Source organism: Solanum stenotomum, chromosome 10 (genome assembly GCF_019186545.1).
Source record: "Solanum stenotomum isolate F172 chromosome 10, ASM1918654v1, whole genome shotgun sequence".
NCBI classification, from domain to species: domain Eukaryota; kingdom Viridiplantae; phylum Streptophyta; class Magnoliopsida; order Solanales; family Solanaceae; genus Solanum; species Solanum stenotomum.
In genome coordinates, this window is record NC_064291.1 from 37,130,567 (window position 1) to 37,148,480 (window position 17,914).

The 17,914-nt window shown below is 32.4% G+C and overlaps 2 protein-coding genes across 2 annotated transcripts; both read right to left on the minus strand.

The window, feature by feature from the left end:
• Positions 1–3,783: 3,783 nt before the first annotated feature.
• LOC125841126 (protein NDL2-like) lies at positions 3,784–8,732 on the minus strand. Its single transcript, XM_049520142.1, has 11 exons — positions 8,569–8,732; positions 6,754–6,853; positions 6,302–6,399; positions 6,107–6,195; positions 5,766–5,826; positions 5,586–5,672; positions 5,384–5,461; positions 5,241–5,297; positions 5,067–5,122; positions 4,344–4,479; positions 3,784–4,263 (listed from the first exon to the last, which is right to left on the minus strand). Exons 1-11 carry the CDS (start codon positions 8,626–8,628, stop codon positions 4,042–4,044), a joined length of 1,044 nt encoding a protein of 347 aa, XP_049376099.1. The 5' UTR covers positions 8,629–8,732; the 3' UTR covers positions 3,784–4,041.
• Positions 8,733–16,350: 7,618 nt separating this feature from the next.
• Positions 16,351–16,719, minus strand: LOC125842947 (uncharacterized mitochondrial protein AtMg00810-like). The gene has a single exon (XM_049522220.1). It carries the CDS (start codon positions 16,717–16,719, stop codon positions 16,351–16,353), a length of 369 nt encoding a protein of 122 aa, XP_049378177.1.
• Between the last annotated feature and the right edge of the window lie 1,195 nt (positions 16,720–17,914).

Below are 17,914 nucleotides of genomic sequence, written 5' to 3' on the forward strand. Positions count from 1 at the left end.
AAGCATAAAATACTAAAACAAGAATATATAAGTAACTTATAATGACAACCAAGATTTCATTCAACAAGCCTTTAATAATCAACAATTCATTCGTAGCTACAGCCCCAGAATTAGGGCGTTTAGTCACTCATGCTATTAGAAAACAAGAAAAATACAACAGTTCATGCAATTTCCGGAAAATAGAAGAGTAAAAAGATTAAAACCTATTACAAACTTGAATTCTTGCTCTTGCACACTAAATCAAAACGTCCACCCAGATTATGGAACCCGAAGACTCTATTTATAATAGTAGGATAAATTAGAGTCAACCTACTACACTTATGAATCCTATTTTAAGTCTTTTAACTTGTAAAAGTTGGAACTTTCGTGGGGCTTCGCACCTACAGGTTGCCTCTGAAGTCTCCTCCTTGACGCGGCGCGCTGAGAAGGGAATCTGAAGTGTGGCCCTTGACGCATCGCGCCTCTCAGTGCACCACAACATCAACTCTGAAGTACCACCAGTGGCGCGCCACGCCAACTAGTGCACCAGCCCCTGGTGGTTTTTGCCTTGGCCATTTTCTTGCACATCTTTGCTCCTTCTTTCTCCATTCCAACCCCAATTCCTTTGCGTGCTCCTAAAACAACTAATCATGTGTGTAAGTGCACAAACATCACAAGTTACACCAAAAATCAAGTTAGTAACTAAAGATCATTCTTCAATCTAATCAATTCATAGGCCAATATTGACAACATAGGCATATAAATATACCTAAGATAAGTTATTGTAGTTTTGCATATCACTCTTGCTCTTGCATTTTACCGTCCTAAATATGGCATTAAATAACCCAATCTACCATTTCATACTTGTCTTATTTTTGTTCATTCAAATATCTGTTGAAATCTCATCTATCTCGATCGAGCTTCTCCTCCTCATCTCACTAATAGCCTCATGAACCTCTACAACCTTTATGCACCCACGATATCCAAAATCTCTATGACTCTCGGAATGACCAACTCTCCCGGCACAAACTTCCTATCTTATTTTTCATTCAAGAGCTTATGAAAATACATTTGTCATCTCTGTGTGATGTGTGTATTATTTATCAATACTTGAACATTATTTTTCTTAATGCACTTCACTTTATCCAGGTTAAGGATCCTTCTCTCTCACCTTATCGAGTCTATACAAGGGATAATATTGTAACACCTTGAATTTTGAAAAAAAATATCATTTTTTAGCCACTGGTTGGTTTCTACGAATCTAGTCTACGGACCATAGAAGATCCTACAGACCGTAGATGGCATCCGTAGAAAGTGGGTTTGAGTTTCGAGAAAATTGAGTTTCTAAAGTTGAGTCTATGATTGATCGGGACGGTCCGCCAAAAGAGCTACGGATCGTAGATAGGTCTCGTAGACAGGTCCCAGACTTAGTAAAATTTTAGGGTCAAAGTTGACTTCTACGGTTGGTGTCTATGGGCCGTAGACCGGTCTCGTCAAATCTGATTAAAATTTAGAGATTCAGTACTTGGCCTATGGTTGGCCAGTACGGAGGTCGCACCCGTGGACTGAGTCGTCAGTTATTTTTAAGGATTTTTTTAGGTTTTTTCTCTATGTGTTTAATACCTAAGCTATGTCGTTTTGACCCCTATTCTAAGTCATATATAAGTATTTTAAGTGCTAAAACTACCCAATTCTGAATCATTCTCCCAAATCTCAAATTCCCTCCAAGTTCCTCCCCAAATAGCAAAGGGAGAAGAACTTAGGGTTTCACTTCAAAGTCTCCAATTCACCATAGCCTTTGGGCTTTGATCATCAAGGTATGTTAGTTTTCACCAATGGAGTCCTTTCCTCCATTGTTCCCAAAGATCCCAATTCTCCAAGTTAAATTCAATTGATCAAAGTTAGGGTTTTCTCCCATCTTCATGGGTTCTTTTCAATTATGATTCAATTGCCTATTTTCTATCTTCTAATGCATGAATTGAAGTATTTACATGATTTTGAGTTGAATTCATATGAACACATGCATGATTCATGATTTTTTACTATGAACACATGATGAAGCTTATGAACTATGAATTTATGAAGATATGTATGTTATTTGAGATTGATGGTTATGAATTAAGGATGCTTTTAAGTGAAAGTATCAATGAAAATTGTGAAAGGTTTTCTCACATAGTAATATGATCATGATTGTGAAAGGATTTCTCTCATAAGGATTCATAAGGTTGAAAGATTTTCTCACCTAAGTTGAATCAAATTTTAAGGAGCTATTCTAAATAACTTTAGCTTGGATTGGTAGCTTAATTGTGTCTTTCCATGGATGATGAAATGAATATGATTGAGACTATTCCGTGGGATTTTACTTAGCACCGAGAAGATATTAATATGGAGGCTCTCCCGTTAGTAGAGGCCTTAGCTTGTCCTAACTATGTGCCTCCGTATGATGTCTTAGCTAGTGGATCTACGTAAGCTAGAAGTTTAAGGTTGTTGCTTTGGCAAGCAATGACATCTCTTTTCGGTGTGGGATAGACACCAGATTCCATGTTCTAGCTCACATGGTCTATGTCGGTTAATGGTAAACATCCCACAATAATGAACTAGGTTACTTCCGAGTATCTCACAAAGTGTTTTAAATATGTTAAGCTTGCATTGACCATGATTATGATTTGTGTTTTCTAACCTTTTTATCTTATGATTTAGCTTGGTCATTGCATGTCATGGAAAATCCTTTTAGCATGATTTCATACCTTTTATGCATTGCTATCATACTTAGTACATTTCATGTACTAATGCATACTTGTGCCTACATTGTTTCACTGATGTAGGTTCGGATGCTCCTACCTCGCACACGTGTGGCTAGTTGATCCTATTGACAATTCGAAGATCAAGAGTTGGTGAGTCCTCATGTTTCAAGTACTATGACACTTTTCTTACTTTTATTACTTTCAGTTTTTAGACATTTGTATATGGTGCATGGGTTACGTCCCAACCACTTCTTTTGATGTATTAGATGGCTTGTTGAAACTATGTTAGACTTCCGCTTTGTCAAACTCTTTTGATATGAGAATGTTACTTTTGAAATTTTTATTTCTATTATCTTGTATGATGTATGCTTAGTGGCTTATCTAGGGCCATTCGGGATTCTATATGTCATGCTATGCCTACGGTATTCTTTGGGTCGTGACAAATATTATGAAGGAAGAATCTTGTCAAAATAATCTTGCAATACTTATATACACCTCTAACACCCTTCTTAAAAAGAAAATAGACTACGGAAGGTCACAAGTTCTCCTCCCTCTTCTAAAAGCTTGAGTTAGTTATGATCAACTTGAAACTTTCCCAAAGTCTAAAAGATAAACTCCTCCTTCATTTCTATCACTAAAATAAAAGCTGAAACTGTCATGTACATGATCATCATTTGCTTTTGAAGTGATCCCTGTGTGACCATTAAAATCGATTCTCCTTTAAATATAGAGTCAACTGTCGAGATGTATATCTTACAAAAGAAGTCCCTTAAATCGTTAAAAGTTTTACTACTATTAGTTATCAAATTTGGCCTTTATCAAAGATGTTGCTTTAATATTTGGTCAGTTTTAAATCCTAAATAAAAAAGCGTTAAATTATTATGGGAATTTTCTTTTCAGAAATAGGGACGGCAGTCATCATAATGTTGACAAAGAGAACACCAAAAAGAAGAAACAAACAAAGAGCAAATCTAATTATATATTACAAATTACAAAAAATATACGGAGAAAGAAAAGGAAAAGGCTGGCACCTGCCTTTTTATTATTCTTATTCCTTTTATCAATATAAATTACTATTATTTATTGTCCAGCATGTACAGATGGATTCAAAACTTCTCACAGTTACCATTACAAAGAAGATTTTTTTTAAAAACACTCTTTTTTCCTATTGTTTTTTCTTCCACTTTCTATTTTCCAACTCTCTTATCTACAACCCTCCCTCCTATAACTTCACATTCCTAACTGTCTTCAATCAAAGTGGATCTTCAATGTATGCTTACAAATTTTACAAAAACTTATTTTAACTTTGAGCCCAGACTCATACTTCTTCAGAAAATCTGGTTTTAATTGGTTTTAACTTCAACCCCATACTTTCTGGCGAGAAAAGCTCCGGAGAGATGCTGGTTGGACTTAACGGGCTTCTTGGGCTGACATTGCACTGAGACGGTCGATAAAATCCAAATCCCATTAGAAAATATTCCAGTGGGATCAACATTGCATCTGGCTGCTCTTCAGTCACCATTGAACCACATGCTTGAACCTGAATAACACACACCACTTATTACCTTACAATCCACTCCTTCACTAGCATGACAAGGGTGAAACAAGTTTGGCACAAACCTCAACTAGAGCGCTGAACCTTCTATCTAACTTTGATGTCATATGGAGAGCCTCGGAATGAAAAGGAGAGCTCTCTCCAACAAATATTAAAGACCGACATTTTAGTTTCCGCAAACCTTGGGTTATGTCTGGTCTCCTGTCAGATAAATAAAACAAGTTTACTCAATATATGTATCAAAACATGGAACTAAGTTAGGTATTTAAGTGGAGAAGGATAGAAGCTAGCCCATTATCCCCTAGTTCTAAAGGCTAGGATTAGTCCTAAGGGCTGGCTACAGACCTATTTCTTGGTCATCGACCAAAAAAGGAAAAAGAGTATCAAAAGAAGGAACTGACCAGTGAAGTAGGTCCATGGCATGGATGGAAAAATCCCTCGGTCAAACTCCAATGCTCTAGAGAAGAAGGAAATTTACTATCTGACATTAGACTAGCATGCTCCACCCGAAGCTAGACTTGGTAGAATGACTTCTTTGTTTATCATAGGTTAGCAGATACATGGTTGTTCTAAAATTCTATACAGCCACTATAGTAGCAACCTTATGATATACTGAGCTGTGAGCAGCATCCTATTAGTGTTGAGAGAGAGGGAGAACCACTCAAGACCCAACCCACCTACTTAAGGTGAAAAGTACTGCTCCCCGCAACAAACAAGAAGAAATGAGGAGAAGAAGAGAAGCAAACAGCAGAGATCCCCTTGAAATGTCTTTTTGCTGAAGGACTTACTCATTGATAGCTTCGAGCAACCGCAATACATTTGGACTCTGTCTCTCACCTAGCAACTGCAACAAAAATCATGCATTTGGTCGAATCAGACAAATGATAAACATTGTCAACAGGGTAATGTCATATGAAAGCATCACACAGGAAATACAGGGCTCCAAAAAATTAAACACTTACTCTTCGGCATGCTTGAACTGCATCCGATTCTGGAACTTCAACACTGCCGCGGACTTCCTGCCACATCATTAAGCATCCAGTTGAACTGTCCACTAATTATAAAAAAACAAGTATAGAAGTGGTAGAAAAGAGTAGAAAGGAACCTTGCTAAAGTACCGCAACAGCAGTAACTCCTTCACCAAAGTACACATGCCACAAAAGTAAAGCAGATTTGTCATCACCTGCCATATTGCACAATAAGATGCAAGATACCATAATTTCAGGTCATCTAGAGGAGCAAGAATCATAATTTACAAATTCATTCTCACATATCTTGAACTATAGGAGAAAGCATTGAAAATGCACCTTATTACACAACCATTCTGTCCAAGAGGGTGCTTTGCACAAGGGGGAAACAAGTATCAAACCCATAACCCTTTGTGTGTATTTTATCTAGAGGGAGAAAAACATAAAAATCTCGTCATCAAATGCCCATATCAGGAAAATTTAAATAAATCAGCAAACAGAAATAATACAAACACTTACCGCAAACAAAGTAAGAATATATGCTCCAGCTGTTACACCCATACACATTACTTTACCAAGCCTGAAGAGGGAAGATAAAGGGGTAAAATCAGTTTCAACTTCTCATTAAAACAAGCTAAGCCTATAAGGAAGATTCTACAAAACACACGACAGCTCTTAATGTCATATTGAAGTAAAGAGTCATCCATAATCGTTCTGCCAACCGCTTGATTGTGCAGCACAAGCATGAGATATAGAACTGCAGAATTGACAGTGTTGCAAAATGCCTATGCTGAAGAGGCAGCGTATTATAAGGTTATAACAGTAAAGCAGATGCCAAAAGGATGGCTCATGATAAATACCTGAAGTAATCAAGCACCTCCACAATCTGGTCTGCTAAATCATCAACCGATAAGACAGGATCATCAAAACTCATGACAGCAGCTCCCAACTGCAAAAACTCTTGACGAATATACAGGGTAAGCAACATTGTGAATAGAAGCATTAACCAAACAATCCACGTGCTACTGTAATCAATGAGAATTCAAGTCACAAACCTCATGACCAGGAGGACTTATGTGGTAAATACAGAAGTTATGGAGCAGCAATGAAAATGCTTCTGGACAATAGAATACTCCTTGGAAACAGGACATATCTGTTCAATGACATAGATGCAAGACAGAAAGAGAATTTAGTATTAGATGGTAAAAGAACCACAAAAGCATCAAACACCCTAGATGACACTAAAAAGTTGAGATGTTGGAATTTCAATAGATAGACCATGATCCAAATATTCCAATTTTTTTCATCAAAACTGGGCAACTATCAGACCTATTTAAGCTTTGCAGAGAAAAAGAAAGCCTGGAACAGACCAAATCAATTTGATTTCATTTAGCATATACTTCTTATTAGAAAGAACAAACATAATCATGATTGTAATAGATGACAAAATAAACTGACTTAAGCAATTGAACTGTAAGAGATGACAAAATAAACTGGTTTCACTTACAATTTAAAGCTAAATCGGGATAGGTGATAAGAGCCGGCTTGTCCTGGTCCCCAAAAACAGCAACAGAGACATAACCACGGCCAGTTTTTACAAGGTGCTCCTGAGGAGAAAAATTAGCAAAAACATGATAAGTTTGACAAGGAAAAAATATACCTAGATATCATCAAGTAAAACTATAAGGTACAAAGCTTCCAAGTTCTAAAAGCAATTCCACTCTTTCCGCATTCATTATTTTTGATAGGTCCAATTTACACTTCCAACTTTCAAAGCAATTTCTAAATGAAAATATGTTTTGGGCCTAACCGAGACTGAAAAAAAAACGTGTAAAGTTGATATACGGTTAACAGGAGGTTTCCTTTTTGCAACTTTTCTAATTAAAACTGGCGTGTGATATGCAAATTTCAAAAGGATAGGAAAACAAACACACAAACCTTCTAAACTAGGTCAAATTTGCATACTTAGAAAGTAGGACAAAAAGAACACATGAACCTTATAAACTATAACAAACTGCATGTATCAGGAAAAAAAACTACTATAACAAACTGCATATATCAGGGGAAAAAAGAGATTCGGACAAATAAAGCATGATCAATATAAACTAGCTAGCGAATACACAATAATGCCTTGTTTTGCAATATACCCAATGGCGTAAATCTTTAGACGATGAAAAACAGTTAAAATCATATAGAAGTGCAAAGTTTGTAGGGGCTTAAAGTGCAAAGCGGAATTAGAGTTTTGGCTTTAACAAAGAAAAAGTATATAAAAAAAATATATACGTAACTCAACTAAAAATGACTGCCAAAAGCAACTGTTTGAACAAAGAATTGTATAACTATAATTAAGCAGAATATATGAAGTCAAAATTATATCAATAAAGTTAAAAATTATTTTGAACTTCTTATTTAGATGAAAAGATGTAGTTTTATGTTTTTTTGGACCTAATTGTTTTATACAAAATTTAACTTTCTTATTCCTGATAACTAAAAACTCATCTGTATTGTTTTTTCTTTTCTGCTATATACTACCAGTTTACCAGCAATATTTGTTTTCTAGTAGACACAGCCCCGGGGAGATAAGGCACAAGCCTTAACACCTACACTAAAGGGATATTTAAGCAAAGTGAAGCACACAACCTAGCTTTATATGAACAACCCTTTTCACATGATTTTAGGGGAAATGCTTTACTATCACTTTTATTTTTTGCTCGGAAGAACATCGTCAAGAATGATGAAATCCAATAAGGAAAATTTCACCATCAATTCATTTATAATGGGAACAAGTTAACATGAACCATTTGCTAGGTTTGCTTCTTTAAATGAACTTCAGGTCTTCCGTGCACCTCAAATGAATCATGTTGCTCATTTGAATGCTGGATAATTTGAATAAAAACACACAAATACTTGACTGGAAAACTTTAGAAAGCCTAAAACTCAAAACCAATCCAGTAATCAAATTTATTCCCGAAAAGCAATTTCCTGCAGCTAAAATGGAACCCTTAACTGTAATCAGCCAGATAAAACGAGACTTTTATAGCAACAAAAATTACTAATTAAAGAAGCATCATAGTCTGAAATTGCCACATTAAGGTAAAACCACCATAACTTCCAAATTGCAACAACAAATTATTAAAAAAAAAAAAAGTGAAAAAACATTTGCTCTATCCACACGCTAAATCAAAATGTTGCTTAATTAACTCAAAGTTAGGTGAAAATTAATCAGGAAACATTTAAAAACTAAACAAAATGCTACCATATTAATTAGCGTATGCTTAGCAAAATGATTACAAAATGCGAGTGTCGGTGACGGAAAATAAACCTTTCCGGCGACGGAGATTGTTTCCATATCCACCGAAACGGAGTCGCTCGAATCTCCCATTAGCCGCACTTCTCTCTCTTTTACTTTCTCTCTCTAAAACTCCCTCTTTTTTCTCTCTCTAAACCTTTCTCTTTCTCTTTCTCTTCACTTTGTTTTGAAGAAGCATTGGAATTAGGATCACTTGCTTATATACCAATCTTTCTCCCTCACCAAAAATATAGTTTAGTATATTATTATAACTCTTTTTTTTTTTTTTCTTCAAAATATAATTAATTACATGGTCCCATTTCTTATTTTATTTTATTTGTGTTTTGAGAGACGTCATTTTCGGTCACCGAGTTAATTCAGAACTTCACCGGGTCACCGACGATCTTTTTCTTTTTTTTTAACTCACGAGTGCTCCGTATAGTACCGACGCATAAACTAGAGTGGATGGTTAAAAATTAACCATGGTTAGAAACCGACAGTACTCGACTTAAATACCCCTTCCATGGTTTGCTGTCAATATCATTTGACATTGAGAGTGGCTCATATTTGATACTATTATGCTTTTTTTTAATTTCTTATTTTTCCTTTTTGACATAATTGAGATGAAAACATGTAACCACCATTTAAGGAGGCACAACAAAAGTATACACACTTATATTTTGTTTTCCAATCAAACCTCCTCGATCATTTTGAATTCGTGCCGCATAGCGACTTTATTTGGAGAAGCGCTCCTTAATTTATATCAAAAAAAATTTCATTCAAGAATCAAACCTGAGACTTCTGATTAAGAAAGAAGCAGCTCCATCTATTGCATCATATTCATTTGATGATAATAATATTAATGTTATTATATAGTTATATTGAGATTATTTCTTCTATAGTATTTAGTTTAGTATACTAAAATAATATAAATTGTATAACTCCTAAAAAAAAACAGGATGCGTAATTTTTTTAGGAATAATTATATTTTTAACTTTATTAATGCATGTATGAAAACCTCCTATAATACTAATGCAATGATTTTTCATATATTAGTTACTGAAAAATATACAATTGATGAATGCATTACTCTCTTTTTTCTTGCTAATGCACTCTACAAAACGAAATTTCCGTGTTTAATATTAAATGATTGATTTTAGTTTTAGAAATAGTTGTCTTTTACACGTACAAATAACTTTATTGTCAAAATCAATTATTATCTGACATGTATTCCATAAATATTTTTTCATTAAAACAAATTAAGTAGTAATTGTATTTTATAACTTTAACTTGTGATTTTCTGGGGTACTTTTTTTGTCATAAATACCTTTACTTTTTGGTCAAAATCAATTAAATATTGAAGGATTTTTGGGGTCCTTTGTTTCGAGAGTGACTATTTTGGAATAAACACACTTTATTATATTAACTTTCGAATTATTTGTGCCACAAATCAACAATTTTGATATTACCAACAAGAATTGTGGTGAAGTGGTAAGTACTCCTTCATCCTTAACCAAGAGGTCTCGCGTTCGAACCTCCTTAGGTATGGGTCGCCTTTGTTAGGGAGCGCTTTACCTCCAATGTGGACTTTCCGGCGCGAATTCAAATTTAATCGGGTTCCAATGTGGGTGCCGAACATCGGGTGAAAAATTAAAAAAAAAACAATTTTGATATTAATTTAACATCGCTTAATGTGGATACCAATTCTTCAGATTTTTTATCTTAGGTTAAAATACTAATGATAAACATGCATTTCATTAAAGGTAAAATAAAAATTACAAAATTAAATTATTTTTTATTATAGAAAGATAATATTTTGTTTTTGAAATATATTAAAAAGAAAAATGTGTTACATAAATTAAAATGAAAGAATCGAGCATCCAGCTTCACCACTACTACATGCTCTCTCCTTCTTCAGCACTTCCCAGCCTCCTAATATGGAAGAAGTTCAAAAGGTAATTTTTAGCATGTCGGCGCGCACTAACCCAAAAAAAGCCATTTTTCTTTGTTTGAAAGGAGAAAAAAAAAGAGTGCGGGATAGGCTAATCACCAGACTGCTCTGAAATAGGTTAATCGATGGAGACAAGAGCGAGTATCATATTAGAATTTTAGTTTCACCATCTAAATGAACTTATAAGGTCAAATTACTGATTTGGTACATATTGTAGTATTAAAATCTGAATTTAACTTTTTGAAACTTTTTTTTTTATAATTTTGGCTCTTAAGATTGTGCTCAAGTCAATAAAATTGTTGAGGACTTTAAAATTTCAACAAAATTAAAAAATATTTTGTTCTATTTATTCGAGTCTTGATGGATATAATTATTCAAAACATATTTTTTTAGCATTAATCTTTTATATTATGTTATATTATATATTCTCTATAATATATTTTTTTATAATAATCAAAATATATATAATTACAAATAATGTTGTGATATAGAGTTTAAAGGTACTATTGAGACTTTCAAATTTCAACTCTTATGTAATTAGTTGTAACTTGTACGAGTAATGTTAAAATTTAAATATTGTTGGTCATTATTGCCTATTAATTGTTCACAATATGAATTTATTATTGTAAATTAAAGGTCACCTTCACTCTTATAATATTATTATTTTTTACTCCTATAATATTTCACAATCAATTTTTTCTCTTTCTTCTTGAGCATAATTGTAATTTTATCTCAAAAGACCATTTTTTATTTATAATTAATAATGATGAAAGGATTTCGTGGAGATATAAATTTAGAATTATATTTTTATTTTATTTTTAAATTTGTACTCACTAAAATACTTCTAAACTTCTCACTTTCAAAATATTCATGGTAAAGTTTAATTAATTTTCTACAACCTTTTGAATATTTTAAATTCTTGGCCGGTCTTTGTCTAATTCCAAAGAATTTAAAATAGATTTAGACTTCAATAAGTTTTCCTCAATAAAAGTGGGGATTCTGCCTAGCAATAGGTGTCAGGTGAAGAGACAAATACGTCCCATTATTTTACAATGACAACTTTACCTAGCGAGTCATGATAGGACCCGTTTGGCCATAGATTTTCCAAGTAAAATTTGGGAGAAAAATTGGCAAATAGTTTTTGTCCATATAATTTGTTATTATTTGACAAATATTTTTGACAAATAACTCAAATTTTCAAATACTAGAAAAAACTAGTATTTGGGCCAAATCTCATTATTTGGAAATTTTCAAAAATTTAAATTCTACACCAAACTCTTATCTTTTACAAAAACACCATTTATAGTATATGTTTGTGTTATATTACATATTTTCTTTCGTGAACACCAAAGCAGTAATGAAATATTCACTGAATATGAAAGTGATGATATGGTTATTGATGAAAATGAACACCAATCGGCTTAGGATAATAAATTCATGTGATTCGTCTACTTCACGATGTATGGAATGATGCTTGTTGCACTCAATCCAAACTACCACATTGCTCCAATGTCATGGACACTACTTGTTATTTATTGCAACGAAGATCCAATTAACTTGTTGCGGAAGTCATTAATCTTGTTACGTCGACGTTTCTATCTTGCTATGTAATACAAACCTATGGTTAATTTTGATAGTTTTTAAAACTTATGGGTATAAATCATATTTATTAAAAAAGTGAAATATATTTTCCAAATATTATGATCAAACACATAGTGAAATTTCACCCAAATAATATTTGCCAAATTTTTTTGGAAATCTATGCCCAAATGCTACCAATGGTATGCAAAATATGTTAGATTCGGGTTCTAGCGTATAATTTTGAATAAAGGTAATTAAAAGGTGAACAAAGTTATTTCCTTTTATCTTTAAAATAATTTTTAAAATAGGGGTCAAGAGCTCTTTTATTTTTAATGTTAAAATTGAAGTTTGAAATAATATATTGAAAAGGGTTAAAAATACTCTTTAATTATGTAAAATTGAACAAAACTATTACAATCGTCAATAATTTGATTCATTAAAAAATGTATGTATTATTATTTAATAAGTCAAAAATGTCCTTTTTAAAATAAATATTTTTTTATACACGTTCTTTTTCTAATATTTTTTTAATTAGAGAATATCTATCATATTCCAATACAAAAAAAAAAAGACTAAGAAATATAATTATTTTCCATTTTATTGGAGTTTTTTTATCGTTACCGAAATGAAATATATTATGGGGTTATTATGTTCTTATAAATATGACCTATATTATCGATTAAAAAAGTATATGTAGTTATTCTATTTTAATTGATAAAATAAGATTAAGAAGAAAAACAATAATTATTTACTATTTAATTTTTAGTTAAACTATTTTTTTTATATAAAAAAAAATAGGATTCTTTAAAATTAATATTTTTATCAGGAATAAAATATGTTTAAAAAATAACGATAAAATTATTTTTAAAAGGTTATTTTTGACCCGTTAAATAATAATATGAGAAATTTTTAACCAAATTATTAATGATGAAAATATTTTTAGATCAAACTGTTAGGTGGGAACATATTTATTCAATTTCGCATAATTGAAGAATATTTTTTTTACCTTTTTCCGAAGATTGTATAGGAATAAAAAAAGCAATTACGAATTGTAACAACAGATACAAAGAAAACATTTAGATTATGCTGTGCCATAGAGTACGGTATTAGAAAAATAAAAAACTAATAATAATAATAATAATAATAATAATAAACACTTCAAATCAATACATAAATCATATTAAAACCAATTTATACTTCATCATAATCCAACCATTTGTTTTAAAAGGATGGAAAGCAAACATAACGGGGTAGAATTCTAATTTTTTTTACTTGCTCAACCCATCTAAATTCAAACTATTAAAGAAAAAGTATTCTCTAAGAAATACTAATAATACGAACTAAAGCCTATTTGAATTGATTTATTTTAAGTAATTTTGAATTAAAAGAGCTTATACATAGATAAAAAAAAATTAAAACTATAAAGTTAAAATTTCTATCTTATATATTTTAATTTATAAATAAAAAATTATAAATCCATTCAAATAGATTGTTACACGGGCATGCAGTGTTTTTTTTCAAAAAAAACTAAGGAAAAGAGAAAAGTTGGGATTTGTGTTATTACTAAAAGAAACAGACGTAAAGTGATACACTTTTGAGTGGGCTCCACATCCAGGTTGGACTGTGGGCCCCTTATTGATTGCTTCAGCTAAATCACATTTCTTCAACGCGTATTTTACGCTCTCTTTTCCCCTTAATTACCTCTCATAGAGATTCTGTTTCCTTTGCCATACATTTTCAAACAAAAAAATATTTATATTCAACTGAATCGAAATCTCTAATGAATAATGAAGGATAACAACAGATAATATACAAAAGCTAAATAATAACAATAAATATAGAAAATCATCTTGAATTCTCACTATTGTTTCACACTGAGCAAAATTATCTGCAATTTCATTTATTTTGATGTAAATATATAAATTAATTGATCATTGGCATGCTACATTGAGAATTTAAGATCATGAGGTATAACGAGAGACATTAGCAAAAAAAAAAAAATTACTTTAGGCTTCAAAATTTTAAGTCAAAAAAGTTAATATTGCCATGATTTATTAGGTTACAAAATCAACTAAATTGGTTTGATTTTGATCAAAATCCAATCCAAATCGAACCGCGAATACTCCTATCCCTCTACGGTGAGAGGTCGAAAAAATTTGACAATATTGTCACCATTTTTTAGGTTACAAACAATAATAATATATTTAATATAATTTTATAGTAATTGAGTTTGAAGAGGGTAGTGTGTACGCATAGCTTACTCCTGATTTGAATGGTAGTAACGTTGTTTTGATAGATAATCGGCTCAAGAAGAAGCATAGAAAAACAACTCGGGAAAGAAATACAAAAATAAGGAAGCCACAATGAAGTACTAAAAATAGCAAGACAACATTATGATAAAAAGTAGTAACTACAATAAAATAATACTATAATCAAAGTAGAAGAAGCAATAGATAGTAACAGAAATCGAAAATCAAGAAAGTACTACGACTGTCTATTAGCTCTTTGCCCTAATTTATGTCCAACCATAGGCTTCTATTTAAGAATTAAGATCATGTCTTTCATAAGCTAAAATTGCACTATTTCCTATTTTCAAAATTTTCACTAAAGAGATTCAAATATATATATAAAAAAAATATAGAAAAAATTCTTTTGGTCAAAATGGTATTTTACCTATGTTATTTTACATTTTAAAACATTTTTATCCTTTTAACTTTAATACCTTTTAATTAAAAATTAGAAAAAAGATCAGTTTATTTTAAAATAAAATTATAGAATTTTTAAAGTTCTGGCCAAATTTTCTGGTCATTTAGCATCACCCAAAAAACAATACATGAAATAGTCAAGAAAGTTCAACCTCTGTTATATACATAAAAATAAAATTTAATTGTGTATAAATGATTTAACCTTTCAAAAAAAAAGTTCAAAATAAACCCTCTTCCGGTACCCTAGCTCTGCCCTGCACCTCTGGCTTTAAGTTGTGTGTATTCTTTTGAAATTTACCCAAATAATATTTGTCAAAAATATGTGGATAACTCCTTAACCTTAAATTTTCCATGATAAACATAATAAAGTTATTGTACAAAAATTGATCTTTAGTGACAATTAATTAATTATAATAGTTTAATTGTTACTAAATATATATTTTTAGCAATAATTAGCCCTCATTGTAAATGTCCTTAAAGTTTATAACAACAATTGCCTAATTAATACACAGTTAAAGGCTTTAGCACTTTCTATATATATATATATATATATATATATATATATATATTCGTTGCTACTAAAAAATAATTGTTATTATAGTGAGCATAGACATAAGAATTCGAATAGAAATATTGCATTAACCTAATCAAATGTTCCATGGACATAATTAATAATCAATCATCTAATATTGATGTAAATATCCCTTTCCCCGTTTTTTCTTATTAGACCGGTCACTTTTGGATCGATTTTTGTTGGATTGTTTCATTTACTTGATAAATAAAAGGTCCCCGAATCCATAAAATTGCTTTAAAAAATTAGAAAATAATATCTTAATCAATAAACTATTCAATTAGATAAATAGACTTTTATAACATGTTAATTAAGTTCCTTATGCTGGTGAGTCAACATTGATTAACCATAACTATTGGCAATCAGTTGTTGACTCCTGCTATATATTGAAAAAAAATATTACTCTTTCTTAACTAAAAAAATTATATGCTAGATCAAATATATATATATATATTTATTTATTTATTTATTTATTGTTAAGCACCAACAATGGTGAATGAATGAGAAAACAATAAGCTAAGAAGAAGAGAGGAAAGGTGAAGTTTCATTCAGTTCATCATAACTGCAATAGTTTACAATGATACCTATACATCACTATATAAAGGTGTGAATCAACTAACTAACTAGACTAGTTAAGTTACCTAATCACAGTTAATCATAACTAACTTCTGTAACTATTTATTAACAAACTTGTAACTAACTTTTGCCCTTTACACTTTAGCTCAACACCCCTCCTCAAGCTGATGGCTGAAAGATGTCTTTCAATCCCAGCTTAGACATTAAGTGTAGATGTGGAGCTTTCCAAAGTCCTTTAGTAAGTAAGTCTGCTAGTTGATCCCTTGTTGATACATGTTGAGTCTTGATCATATGTTGTAATATCTTTTCTCTAACAAAGTAGCAATCAATATCAAAATGCTTGGTTCTTTCATGAAAAATGGGATTAGATGCAATTTGAATTGCAGCTTTGTTGTCACAGAACAGATCTACTGGTTGTTTAATGCTGACTCCTAACTCCTTGTATAGCCCAATAAGCCATGTGATTTCAGCTCTGCTGATGCCATGCTCCTGAACTCAGCTTCAGCAGAACTCCTAGCAACAGTCTCTTGTTTCTTCGATTTCCAAGAGATAATAACATCACCAAATTTTACAAGATAGCCTTTGACAGATTTCCTTGATTGCACACAAGTACCCCAATCTGAGTCACAGTAGGCAGTTAGTAATTTTGAGCTTTGTGAAGGCATACACAAGCCTAACCCCAAAGCTGTTTTAATATATCTGACTACCCTGAGAGTTGCTTCCATGTGAGACTCTTTTGGAGCATGCATATTATACTGACTCAAATCTTGAACATCAAATGATATGTCTATCCTGGTCATAGTAAGATATAATAATCTCCCTACTTTGATATCTCCCAATATCTTTCAAAGGCTTGTCTGCCTGTATGATTCATGAAGCACTTTGCACATGTGAGTCATATTCAATGGAAGTCAGCCTTACATTAGGATCTAGTGGAGTGTGAACTCGTTTTGCACCACTTAATCCCATCTCAGAAATAAGTTCCAAGGCATATTTGCGCTGGTTCATAACATACCCCTCCTTGGACCTAGTAAATTCAATGCCAAGAAAAAATGTCAACTCCCCAAGATCTTTTATGTGGAACTTGAGCTGAAGATCATTCCTAGTTTGAACAATCAAAGAAGCACAGCTCCCAGTAGAAATAAGATCATCCACATACACGAGGACCACAACCAAGTCAGGACCAGTTTGCCTAGTGAATAGAGAGTAGTCATAGTGACTCTGAACAAACCCAAGCTGAAGTAATGTTGCAGTTAACTTCAGATTCTACTGTTGAGGGGCCTGCTTGAGACCATACAGTGATTTGTGAAGCTTACAGACTTTAGTAGACTCCTCAGACTTACTAAAATCAAGTGGAACCACCATGTAGACATCCTCAAGGAGATCACCCTATAAGAAAGCATTATGACCATCCATATGAAAAATAGGCCAATGTTTAGCAACAACAACAACCAAAACTAATCTAACTGTGACCATTTTAGCAACAGGCGAAAAAGTTTCAGTATAGTCTATCCCCTCCTTCTGACTGAACCTCTTGGATACTAATCGAGCCTTGTACCTCTCAACAGCTCCTGAGGCCAAATATTTGACCTTTAACACCCATTTACAACCAATAGGATGATTGCCAGGAGGAAAGTCAACAATGCTCCATGTGTTGTTGGCCTCTAAAGCATTGATTTCAGCCTTCATGGCATTTACCCATTGAGGATAGGAAGAAGCCTCAGTAAAGGATGTAAGCTCATAGACAGAGGAGTAAGCAGCAAATGCAGCATCATAGAAAGCAGAGAGAAGATCATAGGACACATGATTGGAGACATGGTATAAGCAAGCAGACCTAGACTTATGAGTGATAAAATCAGTCATCCATATAGGAGGTTTAGTTGGTCGAGAGGATTTTCGAAGACCAACAGACGCATGTAGAGGAATGGCACATGAGAACTGGACTGAGGATTCAAAGAAAAGTCAGAAGGCTCAGGGAGAGCCTGATCACACAAA